Source organism: Ammodytes marinus, assembly GCF_949987685.1.
Source record: "Ammodytes marinus genome assembly, chromosome: 4".
NCBI classification, from domain to species: domain Eukaryota; kingdom Metazoa; phylum Chordata; class Actinopteri; order Uranoscopiformes; family Ammodytidae; genus Ammodytes; species Ammodytes marinus.
This window is the reverse complement of record NC_137233.1, coordinates 2,611,152-2,624,021: the sequence shown is the minus strand read 5'-3', so window position 1 is coordinate 2,624,021 and position 12,870 is coordinate 2,611,152. Positions and strand designations below refer to the sequence as shown.

At 41.2% G+C, this 12,870-nt stretch overlaps 1 protein-coding gene across 1 annotated transcript; it reads right to left on the bottom strand.

Annotated features, from left to right (window-relative positions):
* Positions 1–1,256: 1,256 nt before the first annotated feature.
* Positions 1,257–11,943, bottom strand: LOC307248863 (uncharacterized protein). The gene is made up of 6 exons (XM_080025395.1): positions 11,519–11,943; positions 9,877–10,233; positions 6,522–6,800; positions 4,351–4,629; positions 3,396–4,169; positions 1,257–2,934 (listed from the first exon to the last, which is right to left on the bottom strand). The coding sequence occupies exons 1-6, from the start codon at positions 11,598–11,600 to the stop codon at positions 2,831–2,833; spliced, it is 1,875 nt and encodes a 624-aa protein (XP_079881521.1). The 5' UTR covers positions 11,601–11,943; the 3' UTR covers positions 1,257–2,830.
* Between the last annotated feature and the right edge of the window lie 927 nt (positions 11,944–12,870).

Here is a 12,870-nt window from a genome sequence, read left to right as displayed (position 1 = left end):
GCCCCACTCACACCCAGCTAGACTTCTGATAACATTCACCACTTTTCCGCACTTCGACACAATTTTATTGATGTGCACAGCCCAAGTCATCCGCTCTTCAAACCAAATGCCCAAAAATTTGAAAACCTTTACCTTCTCCAGTGAAGACCCATACATTCTTATTTCTTAACTGATTTCAATAGACTGTAGACATTTAACAACCCAGTCTCACAGTGAAATGTTTTAATAATTATGTTGGTCCACAGCTGAAAACATAGTTTCACAAAAACAGCCCTGCAATTGAGATTATTAAGTTATTTGCTTCCAATTTAAAATGATTGCGCAGTGAAAAAGTAGGCCTATAGCCTACACATTTCACTGTGCTGGGTGGGTTATTCACCAAAGAAAAAACAATCTGACCATTTCAGTGCCAATTTTGAGAAACTTCTACGATTTGCGCAATGGACCAACGTTTTCACATAGCTTATATTTCACTATGAGACTGGGTTAATCAATAAGAACAGCGCCCTCTAGGGTCACACATTCTGACAGGTCACAGCTTTCGGTGCAACACCGGATGTCGAGTCGACACGCTGCATGCGTTGCGGAACGCTTTATGACCAGAGGCCAGTGAACTTGTTAAATAGAACAGCGACCCCTGCTGAGTGATGTGAGGCATGACAAAAATATGCTTGATCTCCCCACTGTCCTTTCCAAAATTTGCTATCTGTGACACAAGAGTGTGTTTCCTGTAGAAATATAATGTTGGCATCTGTTTTCCGGGTAAAGAGGAATATTGCTTTTCTTTTAGTAATGTCTCTTATTCCCCTGACATTGAGGGAAACTATTTTTAAAGAATTGAACTTAAATTCTGACATAAAAATAAATTAAATAAAGAGAGGAGTACGGTAACTGGTGAGTAAAATAAGAAAATAAAAAACGTAGAACCAAATAAATTCGAGTCTTAAGATAAAATAGATTTGCTTATGAAAGTATCTCAAGGAATGTGAAAGAACTCTCAGAATTCCAGGCATTAATGAGTAACAATATTAACCATAACTGGGTTGCATAAAGACCAATATGTAAAATCAAATGTGTCAACTGGTCTAACTGGTGATGTCTTGGAGACATTCAACTCTGGAGATGGCAGATGGATTATAGCTGTAATCAAACTAGACAATTCTCTTTTCATAATTTGTAATGTATATGGTCACAATGGAATAGCACAAGCTAAAACAATGTTTACTGAAGTTTATTCTAAATTGAGGGATCTTCAAGATAAAAACAAAGATGCATATGGCAGAGACAGTATTAATAAGTATCTTAAACTATAACTTAAGAGACTTAAGTTATAGTTTAGACACCGTTACTGATGGTATAATATAAAGAAGACTCACTATACAGCTCTGGAAAATATAAAGAGACAGCCCCAAATTCTTCTTAAAAGTTTTTTTCGACAGTAATTTATGGAAATGCTCTGAATGAGAATACTTTTAGTTGGATTTTGAGAGAAGTGCTGTCAGCAGTCTAAAGAATATATTAAAAATGTTGATCTCACTCAAATACATCTAGAAATAGTTACACCAAAAACACCCCCTCCACCCCCCCTCCAAACTTTCTTATAAAAAATAATAACTTTTCAATTTTGGCAGTCTCAGTATTTTTTCCAGTGAATTATATGTTAAAATGAGTCGTCTTTATTTGACAAGCAACAGAATTTATATGAAGAGCAACAACTTGAATGTGGAAGACGAGTCTTTGTCTTCAGACTCGTCTTTGTCTTCACAGCAAAGATAAAGTGGGAATTAGTGCTAATACGATAAGTTAATAAGTTACTTCTACATTCATTAAAAGATTGAAACATTTCACACACTGGAGCAATAAAAAATATTTACATAAAGCTTAAGTTCTGGGGAATCATATCTTAGCCAAGGACTTTAAGAAACCTTACTCACATTTATAGCTAAACAAAGCGAGAAGCTGCCACACAGCAGTCACAATAGTGCAGTTTTGAGCTTGTGCAATTCACAAGTTTTAAGGCTAAATAGTCAACCTACAAATGACATGATCAAAACACACACATAACGCTGGTCTGATGTGTCACCTGATTATTCAGTGCATTAGTCCCTTTTTGTTTTAAGTTAAGTTTAGCTACTTTATTAGACAATTGCTACATTAAAATTTTTCTTTTCACATATCCCCTCTCAAGTTACTACACTTCAGAGCACAAGGTCAGCCATAGTACAGCGCTCCTGGAGCAGTAAAGCTGGGGTTAAGTCGTGTCTTGCAAGGACACAATGGTAGAGATGGTGGGCACCGTGGATGTAATAGCAGCCACCACTAGTTTTACTAGGCCATCCTAACACCCTGGTTTTGATGCCCTGAGCCTTTGAAGCTGCATATTTGGAGTTGATAGGAACAATATCATCCTTAAAAAACCTCCGACTCAACATCAACATTATTAATGACCAATAAAAAAATAATTATCTTCATTGATAAAAGAACAACGATTTTAAATTGATTCCATTAAAAAACAATGATAGTGCAGTTGTAACAGCCTTGAGTTTTTTGAATGAAGTCATCAAAATAGAAGACATTCACATCGTCAGTGAGGAAACAAACCAATTCAGCCTTTGTGAGTTTAGTATTTGATCTGTGTCAGAGCTGTTACTCGTCGGTCATTTAAGAGGCTGAATATCGTTATGTTCAGCTGCCATGTTTTGTAAAATTGTAACTACTTAGTACATTTAACCAATTTCTTCAAATATCTCATATAAGGCAGTAGATGGAACATTTGCATTGTGCACAATATGTGTACATGTGCACCTTTACAACAGTGGTGTAGGGTGTGTTAGACCATCACAGCAGTTTCCTTTGTGCCGTTTTGTTCACTGGGTGAGAGTGTTCCTTTCTCATCTGGAGTTCCCTCATCAGGACTGTTCCACCAGCTACAACCTGCAGCAAAGAAAATAACAAATAACACAAAGTCAACTTCTCTTTACATGAGCCCACACAAGCCCACTCCTCCCAGAACTGTTTAAATGCCTGAACTGACCATCAACTGAATCATGATAAACATCTTCATGAAACCTGCTCACTGTCTCCAGCTCTCACACTGTTCATCTCCCCAGAACATTTACATTATGACACATGGCCTCCATGTTCAAACACACACTGGTGTGTAAACCATGAGTAAAGAATAGTCACATATTCTGTCAGTCTGATGGGACTTTATGATGAGATGTGGTGATACATTCACAACTGTGTTTTATTAACTAATTCATCATCATTAGAACCAGAGGCCTCATGTTAGAACCAACAGACTGGTTCATATGTGACACAGACAGACAGACACAGTGTTCTGTTCATGTCTGCACATTATGAGTACGGTGATATGATGCATTAAATAAACATACCTTTATTGAAGTTTATTGAGATGACCTTCGTCAGTAGGAGAACAAGCTGAACAACAGCCAGAGACAAAGCTCCCAACAGAAACCCGACCGACCATCCGGTGGCAACTTTGCTGGATGGGTCTGTGTTGGAGGGGTCTATGTTGGATGGGTCTATGTTGGAGGGGTCTATGTTGGATGGGTCTATGTTGGAGGGGTCTGTGTTGGATGGGTCTATGTTGGATGGGTCTGTGTTGGATGGGTCTGTGTTGGATGGGTCTGTGTTGGATGGGTCTGTGTTGGATGGGTCTGTGTTGGATGGGTCTGTGTTGGATGGGTCTGTGTTGGATGGGTCTGTGTTGGAGGGGTCTGTGTTGGATGGGTCTGTGTTGGAGGGGTCTGTGTTGGATGGGTCTATGTTGGAGGGGTCTGTGTTGGAGGGGTCTGTGTTGGATGGGTCTATGTTGGAGGGGTCTGTGTTGGAGGGGTCTGTGTTGGAGGGGTCTGTGTTGGATGGGTCTATGTTGGAGGGGTCTGTGTTGGAGGGGTCTGTGTTGGAGGGGTCTGTGTTGGATGGGTCTATGTTGGAGGGGTCTGTGTTGGAGGGGTCTGTGTTGGATGGGTCTGTGTTGGATGGGTCTATGTTGGATGGGTCTATGTTGGAGGGGTCTGTGTTGGATGGGTCTGTGTTGGATGGGTCTGTGTTGGATGGGTCTATGTTGGAGGGGTCTGTGTTGGATGGGTCTATGTTGGATGGGTCCTCAGCCACTTTGCTGGATGGGTCCTCAGGCACTTTGTCTGAAACACATGACAAAGAGCTGATGTAACTGAAATTGAAACTGAATATCATGGACAGCACACTGGTCATAGACTACACAAAACAACAATAAAAAAAATCACAAAAATACAATCTTTGACACAATGGATAAAGTCATATTATCTGATAATTAAAACACCATGAAACATGAAGAAATCTCACCATCGATAAAGACAAAGGTCTCAGCCTCAGTCTGGTGGTGGATTTCCTCCTGTGTGGCTACACAGCGGTAGCGGTCTGTCTTGGCCACATTGATCAGAACAGTGACGTTGTAGCTGCCTCCTCTCTCTGTGACCTGTGGTTCTCCAGCAGTAAGGTTGTTTCCATCACTGTCCTTCCACTGGACTTTAGGTTCAGGAGAAGCTCCAAGAACCTCACACTGCAGCACATATCCCTCCTTTGTTTGATCCAGTGTCTTGATGTACGGCTCTGGAGCTGCACCTGCAAACACAGTATGAACAAAAAGGTTTTTAGTTTATGATCACATACATTCTGTTCTTCTCTCTCCAACACAAATAAACAGAAAGTCCAACATGAGGTCAGTTCAACTTGACAGATACTTTGAGATCATGAAATACATTTTCCTTTAAAGGAAAAGTTCAATATTCGTTATTTCATTTTTAAATCACATAACAAGAAATAAAGAGCGCAACATAACGTGGTAAATGAACAAACAAGCAGAGAGGAGCGTTTAGTGATGTTGTCAAGTTTATCTTTTGACCTGCTCCCCTTGACTACCAGTGTTTGAGCTAAGCTAACCTGGATGAACTGAGCTAACCTGAGGGGTATACTACGAAGCAAACTCAACAGAGCCACGCTCTCTTTTCTTGATCTGGTTCAACATAACACATACCCTCGCTCAGAGCTAACCGGTATCACAAAGGCAGTTATCAACCTCTTATGTTGAACGAGGGTTTCAGCTTCAGGCTCTGTGCGCGTCCCCATGAGAGGGGGCGTTTGGCCGTCATTTGACTCTGCTTCCGCACAGACTGGACTGATCTTGTGCCGCTAACTTTACACTAACGGACTGATTGCAAGCAGCTGAGTAAAACAAAAGTGTGTCGCCAACTTCATTCAAGAGGAAGAGTTTGTCCGTCTGAATTATTACAGCAGAAATCAGAGAGCCGAAAAAAACTCTTACTGCAAATAGGCTAAGGAGAGTGGAATGCTGCCAGCATGGAAATTATTTATTTATCTTGCCGATCGTTCTCGCAGTGCGCGTAACGTGACATATAAAACAATGAAACGTTGAACTCGGATTTAAACACTATACCATTTAGCCTAATATATAAAGGCTACTTTGCTATATTTATAGCACTACGCCTATAGTCCCACACTTAAGAATGTAATTTAAGTCTGACACTGTCCCCAAATGAATAGCCTATGGAAAATCACTTTAGTTTTGGGCCACATCAAAATTAATACAATTTTGATTTAGACTATTTTTATTTGAATCTTACAAATACCAATAGGCCTACATTAAAAAACCTGTAGTCTGTATTTTTCGGACAAATATGAATCTACTGTGAGAAGCTGAACCTGCGAGTCTGCAACGATGTCCGAACTGTGACAGCTGTCAGCTGTCACGTCCCAACTGTAATCGCTACTGATGAAAAGAAAGAAGCCCACAGTGAAATAATGTTGCAACCTGTGATTTTATAGAACGCTTCATTAAGAGCCAGTGTGTAGATCGCCAGGTAAAATCATTTGAGGTGAGAGCATAGAGTAGCGCTGCATACAGTAGGCTATAGGCGTAGGCTATTTTAAATTTTCTGCATCAATAGCCTAACTGTATGCATGTGGTAAGAAGCCACAGCGCAATGTTACAGTTCACTCTGCTGTAAGCCAAATGTCACGGCTTCATTTCGTTCATTAACTTACTGATCAATAAGTTTAGATGTAACAGTTTCCTCAGTGAGAATGTAGCGCTCAGACAATATTGTCAGGTCCGCAGGATTTCCAAATGTGTAGTTTCCTTAAAGGGCAGCGCTCTAAGAGCCGAATTTAAGCTCAAACTCAGGAACAAAAACTGCTCTGAGCAGGTTAGCCGTGCAGCCTCTGTTACCACGGTGATCTAGCCAGGTAGAAAGAGAGCCACCTTTTGTGATACTGAAAACTCTGGCTTTAGACTCAACAGACCTCGCTCAGCCCTTAATCTCGCTTCGTAGTATACCCCTCTGGATGAGCTACGCTAACCTGGATGAACTGAGCTAACCTGGATATAGACTACACAAAACAACAATAACAATCATCAAAAAACATCTTTGAAATCTCATAACACATGAAAAACTCATATTATCTGACCACTGAAAACACCATGAAAGAATCCTCACCATGGATATAGACAAAGGTCTCAGCAAAGATCGGATGATGGATTTCCTCCTGTGTGGCTACACAGCTGTAGTGGTCAGTCTTGGTCACATTGATCAGAACAGTGACATCATATTTGCCTCCGCTCAGTGTATACTGTGGTTCTTCAGCATAAAGGATGTTTCCTTCACTGTCCTGCCACTGGAGTTTAGGTATAGGAAAAGCTCCAAAGACTTCACACTGCAGCAGAGCTACACCTGCTGTGGCATTGAGTATCTTGATGTACGGCCTTAGAGCTGCACCTGCAAATATAGTATATTTAGTTTATGATACCATACCTTCTGTTCTTCTCTCTCCAACACAAATCAACAGAAAGCCCAACATGAGTCTGGACTATAGACCACAGCATTGTTTGATGGGACGTTCAGGAGAAACCTGAGGACAGTCTTGATGATGTCACATATTACATCTGCAATGTGCTTCAAATATTGTGTCTAATCAAACAATAAGGGGGCCATATAGGCAATTTCAGACCACAGGAACCATTGCATAGTGCTAGGAACTTAGTTCTTACAACTTACAACCTGTTTTATTGCATCCGAACAGAAGGAACAGTGAACTATTATAGTTCTTAAAACTTAGTTTTGACAAACTTCTTTTTAGCTCAAACTCCAGATTGGGAATCGTCACAGCATTTGAGGAACTATCGTGACGTTAGAGTATGTTTGTTGTGTTCCTGTTGCCGAATTCCAACAGAAAATATTCCTTAAAACTCCCCAGAAGACAGTTGCTCTCAAAAAGTCGCTAGATCTATTTGGTCCGAAAACACCTTACGACTGCAGGGACCTAAATCAAGCTTCATTGCATTCAGATTGAAGCGAAGTGATCACTAACTGACTAACTTTGTTAACCTTTAGTAATGCAATCTCTGAGGGTCTCTGAAAGATGGAAGGAAACAATGTTAGACTTAAAGGCCTACTTCACCCGTGGGAATATGAAGGTGAATTGAATTCTGAGATCCTATGTAGTATAAATGTGCAACAAAAAAATTAATTGGTTCATCCTAGCCTGAGAAAAGGCAGAAAGAGTGTTTTATGGTCTCACTGTCTAACCCTACATCACAGTCAGAGAAATGTAGGGTTAGACAGTGAGACCATAAAACACTCTTTCTGCCTTTTCTCAGGCTAGGATGAACCAATTTAATTTTTTTTGCACATACTACATAGGATCTCAGAATTCAATACACCTTCATATTCCCACCGGTGAAGTAGGCCTTTAAAAAATGTCAGTGAATAACTCCCAATTGCCCCTTTCACACCGCTGAAAAATCGGAGCTAGTCAGTGTTTTGGTTTCACACCGCCAGAGAGCCGGCTCCGGGCTGTAAAAACTGGTTCAACCCAAGCCCCAGGATTGAGCTGGGCTAGAGATGAGAACTGCCTGCGCCAGCGGCCGGGGGAGGGATTATCCTGACCAACCAGCCCAACTCAAACCTCATGCCCGCCATATTTAAAAACACCGCTACTACGAGACGTAAACACAACATAATTACCGAACGTAGCAATCAAATTGACCGGCGAAAATGCGCTGTATGGGTCCTGTTTGGTTAAGAAAGCAAAGCGAGAGGCAACACGTGTACAAATAAGACGTATTCACCACTGTGGCTGTGCTTAAAGCTAGCGCTAGCTTTAGCATTAGCCACAAGAGCAGCGGCGTCGGGCGACGTACACACACGTTTACAGTGACGTCATGACGTTGCTCTCTTGCCGGCTCCATGGCTGTCTCCGGTTGATGTGAAACCAACCGGTTCATAACTGGGATAAGGCTGTAACCAGTTTTGAACTGACCCCAACACCAGCCTGGAACTGACTCTTGGTTCATTTTGGTGTGAAAGGGGTAATTGAGAATAAAAATATCATATAAAGTAACTCCCAAAGTGAAGATGACTTTAGTTTAACATGTAAACTCAGGAGAGGTGAGAGCGTGGAGCAGAGACTGAGTTAGTTTCCTGAGTTGAGACAGAGAAGCAGAAGCAGAAGCAGAAGCAGAAGCTCCCTCACCGAGCAGACAGAGAGGAGATCACAGCAGAAAGACAGAGTCAGTAGAGCTGCTCTGAAAGAACAGAGCAAGAGGAAAAAGAGCTTTTTTTAGGTCGATTCATGGTTAGGACATTACATGCCGACAGTAAAGGAGCTGAAGGGGATTGACTTTAGCACATGGTTTTCTCATGCATTGTACAGCGAGATGGACGGTAAAATAACTGATGCAACTATCTAGGGGTGGGAATCTCTTGGCACCTCACGATTCGATTCCGATTCAGAGGTCAACGATTCGATTCAAAATCGATTTTCAATGCATCTCAATGCAAAACATTTTTTATGTACATACCCATGTGTGAATTTCAAAAATATATTTATATGCACATCTGAGTTTGCTACTCGGAGTTTGCTAATCACTTCCTACTTTTGTGATGATCATTAAAGACAATCAACAGATGAATTACCTTCTCTAATATTGTATTAAGAGAAAAGCTTTTCTTGTCACAAATATGACTTTCTATGAACAATGCAGCTTGCATTTCAACACAATATGGAAGTATGTAAAAACTAAACCGATTCAGTTTTATTTTATTTCTAATCTCGTAAATCATGTTTCTATAGGATTTCTATTCTATTATCTATTATTTTCTATGTCATTTCAACACATTGTACAAAAAGTATGGCTTGGAATTCAGCTCTCACACAAAAACGTAAAAACCCATGACCTGCCGGTGCAGGTCATGGGTTTGCTGCTCTCAGCCCTTTTGAAGCCACTTTGGAAACAACTCGCACATGTGTGGTGTGCATGCGCAATGGCGCAGGAAGTATTAGTATTTACAAAAAAAAAAAAATATATATATATATATATATATATATATATATATATATATATATATATATATATATATATATATATATATATATTTATATATATATATATATAAAAATAAATAAATCGATTATTAACTTTTCTGAATCGATTCAGAATCGTCCGAGAGAGAATCGATATTAATCGGAAAATCGATTTTTTTTTCCCACTCCTACAACTATCAGGGTTCCTTCCTGCCAAGAAACAGACCCAGAACACTGATGTGGAACCAGCAGTGGTCTGTGGACCAGTGTGTCAGTTGTATTTCTAAAATAAATAAACAGTTTTTCCAATTTAATTAGTGCGAGTTGGCGTCTTTAAGCTCGGCGAGAAGTTCCACTGTTTGTACTATGTTTGGCTGATCTGGGTGTGAGCTGTCTGTCCTTTTAACATTTCATTTGACCTTACTTTCAGCCCAATAAATAAAGCATTGAAAACAAAGTGACACTGGACAGTTCAAAATTGGCACTTACTGAAAACAAGCAGCTTAATGTGGGATGTTTGAAATGGCTCAAGACTTTGACTTGGCTCCAGGAAATCACAGGTGTAGTCTCCACTGTCAGCCACCTTGGTGTTTGTGATGAGTATGGAGGCGTTGCCGTGCTTCAGTTCATGTTGGAAATGTGAAACTCGTCCTTTAAACTGTGGATCCTGACCGTCACGGCCGTTATTATATTCATCATGTCCATCATAGAGGAAAATCTCCTTTTTCCCTTCAACTGTCTGACCAACTTTCTTCCAGTCAAAGAGCTTTGACTCAATGTTGGTGCCGACCAGGGAACAGGGTAAGATAACATCTCTGCCTTCTCCCACAGACACTCTGACAGCACCTAAAGAGGAAACATGTTTGAATCATTATTCAGGTTTACAATCAGAAAGTCACAGAACACTTTCTCCAGTTTACATGCTGATCAGTCAGTAGCCATATTATTTATTCTAACTTAAACTCTATCTTTTGGTATTGTACATTTGGCCACAACAAATCTGACAGTGTCATGTGGCCCAATCGGAGTATTAATGTACGTCTATCGGTTTGAGATGAGCGCCTGGCCTATACAGCGTTAGTGCAAGAACCTTCACATTGAAGTTAGCATGGTGATGTCTTGCCTCATGTATAATATGTCTGTCTGTCTGTCTGTTGTTGACATAGCAAGCTGGAACACTATGCAACATACAGTGACTGCATGCATTGAGTGTTGACGCCAGATTTGATGATATTATCCTCGTTTGATAAAGCGCCGTCTGGCTCAAGGCGCGTGTCCACCTGCGTCAAGTCATATTTTGTTCTGACGCGACGCGGTGACGTATTCGCCGCTTGGGGGCGGGGGTTTGTGGGCTGGACATTATACGGTGACAGCGGGAAAATGTATCTCTAGATATGAAACCATAGCAACGGCAATAAACAATTTCTCGCCGCAGAGTTTCCATTGGCTGCCGCCCCACTTTTTGACGTTCTCATTTGCATAAAGTATCCAGCGAAATACTTTTTCGCCGCGCCGCTGTCGACCATTCGCCGCGACGTGCCCCATAATGCCTTGCGGTGGCGTTTCTGCCGTCTGACGTAGTTCCATAGGAAATGAATGGGCTTTGCCGTCGCGTCAGATAACTTGACGCAGGTGGACACGCGGCTTCAGACCTGCGCAATTACGACGCGCGTCTTGCTGTGCGCTCAGCAAGACGCGCGTCATAATTGCGCAGGCCTGAGCAAGACTGCTCCAAGTCAAACGAGGCTACTGTGAGTTAAGGGGGGGTGTGGCGGGTATGATGTTTTATTGTTGAAATTGAGTGTTGACTTGAAATATGTTTGTAAACCAATAGTCTGAATGTTAGCTGCTGTGTAATAACGTGTTTAGTATGTTTAGTTATAGAGCATTTATGTCACTGTTTTCCTGCCTATGAAATAACTGTTGAACCTTAAACCTGACACTGTTTTATCTTACACATTAGAATTCTTACACAACTGTTATATACAAAAGAATTCCACTGGCTATAAGACAATCTCCCCGTGTTGTTGACAAATCTACCCGGCATTCATTCATAACATAGCCTAGCATAGCCTACTACAGGACCGGCTATTGCATAAAAACACATAATAGTAGTAGTTAAGTTTCTTACCTTGTTCAAGTCCGAGTATTGTTGGCAACGCAGACAGCAGACAGACGCACAGTGCTGTCAACTTCCCTCCGAGACCGAGCATGTTGTCTGGGAGTAATAATGGAGGAAAAGTGAAGGTGCTGCTAGGTTAGCTACGTTAGCTAACAGAGGAAAAGGTGAAGCTAACTGTAGCTGCTGCTGTTAGCCGGAGTTAAACGTCCCAAATAAACTCACAGCTCTTCAACAGAAAGGTTGATGCAATCCTGTGCTTTAAGGCTTCGGGATTTAAACACTGATAACTAACTAAAACTTAAGACCATACACGTTCTGCGTTAAAACTAAAACACAGACGCTAGTATGTAAACCATGGACATTTAAAGAGATGGACACCGGCGCGCCCATTCATTCCTCATTCCTATGAAAGTGAGAGGCACCTATTTGCAGGCCCATGGGGGAAACCATTGAAAACGGAAGCCACGCCCGGAACTCATTTCATTGGTCAGAATTGTAATCTACTCTGAATTTGTTGTCTTCTTTTTGTTTTACCCGCTAGGTGAACTCCGGCAGTAAAACAAAAAGAAGACAACAAATTCAGAGTAGGTTACAATTCTGACCAATGAAATGAGTTTGGGGCGTGGCTTCCGTTTTCAATGGTTTCCCCCATGGGTCTGCAAATAGGTAGGCCCTTTCCCAAATGACTCCCTATGCACTCCCACTCCGTGAGCGAGTGTGACTCGCTGTGGAGTCACCCTCGTGGCTGTGGAGTGCCACTCGATCATTAAGGGGAGGGTATAACAACGGCGCGGCTTTGGCAAGCCCTCGCCTCTGTCAGACGGAAACAGGAAGAAACCTGGAGACACTAGTTAACTGTTAAGTCTTTATTTCTCACCCTAAAATAAAATTCCACCACTTTTATATTTGAACTGAAACACTCTTTACATTCATAAGCTACGCATGTGAGAGTAAATGTAGTATTGAATAAAAACAAACTCACTCCCATGATTTTTTGGCTGCATAATTTATTTTTTGTTAAACATTTTGTAACTGCATATTCTTAATTTTACCAGCTCAGTCTGTAGTGGAGAAAACGGGTGGGTGATCCGCTGTTTAATTATTTACATGCACAGCAGCATACAAAACCAGGGAAAAGAACAATAGTCTGCTAAAGCATGTATTCCACTTGTCATGATAAATTAATCTGCCATTTCGACCCGCGAATCACGGCAGTTAATTAGCGTGCATAAATTATAATGCACTGCAAGGGTGGTCATAAATAAGAAAAGTCATGCGCTCCAGCTGACTGACGTCACCGCCGCTATTACTACCCCTCATCGGCTTTAACAGTAACACAAATCTTACTAACAATTTAAGAA

What these genes read in the sequence shown, in the direction of transcription:
- LOC307248863 (XM_080025395.1), bottom strand. Translation starts at nt 11,600, where the DNA reads ATGCTCGGTCTCGGAGGGAAGTTGACAGCACTGTGCGTCTGTCTGCTG. An exon ending in GACCTTTGTCTTTATCGATG is followed by an intron (nt 4,170 to 4,350) that starts GTGAGATTTCTT and finishes CATGTGTTTCAG; the next exon opens with ACAAAGTGCCTGAGGACCCA. An exon ending in CTCAATAAACTTCAATAAAG is followed by an intron (nt 2,935 to 3,395) that starts GTATGTTTATTT and finishes TCTTTGCTGCAG; the next exon opens with GTTGTAGCTGGTGGAACAGT.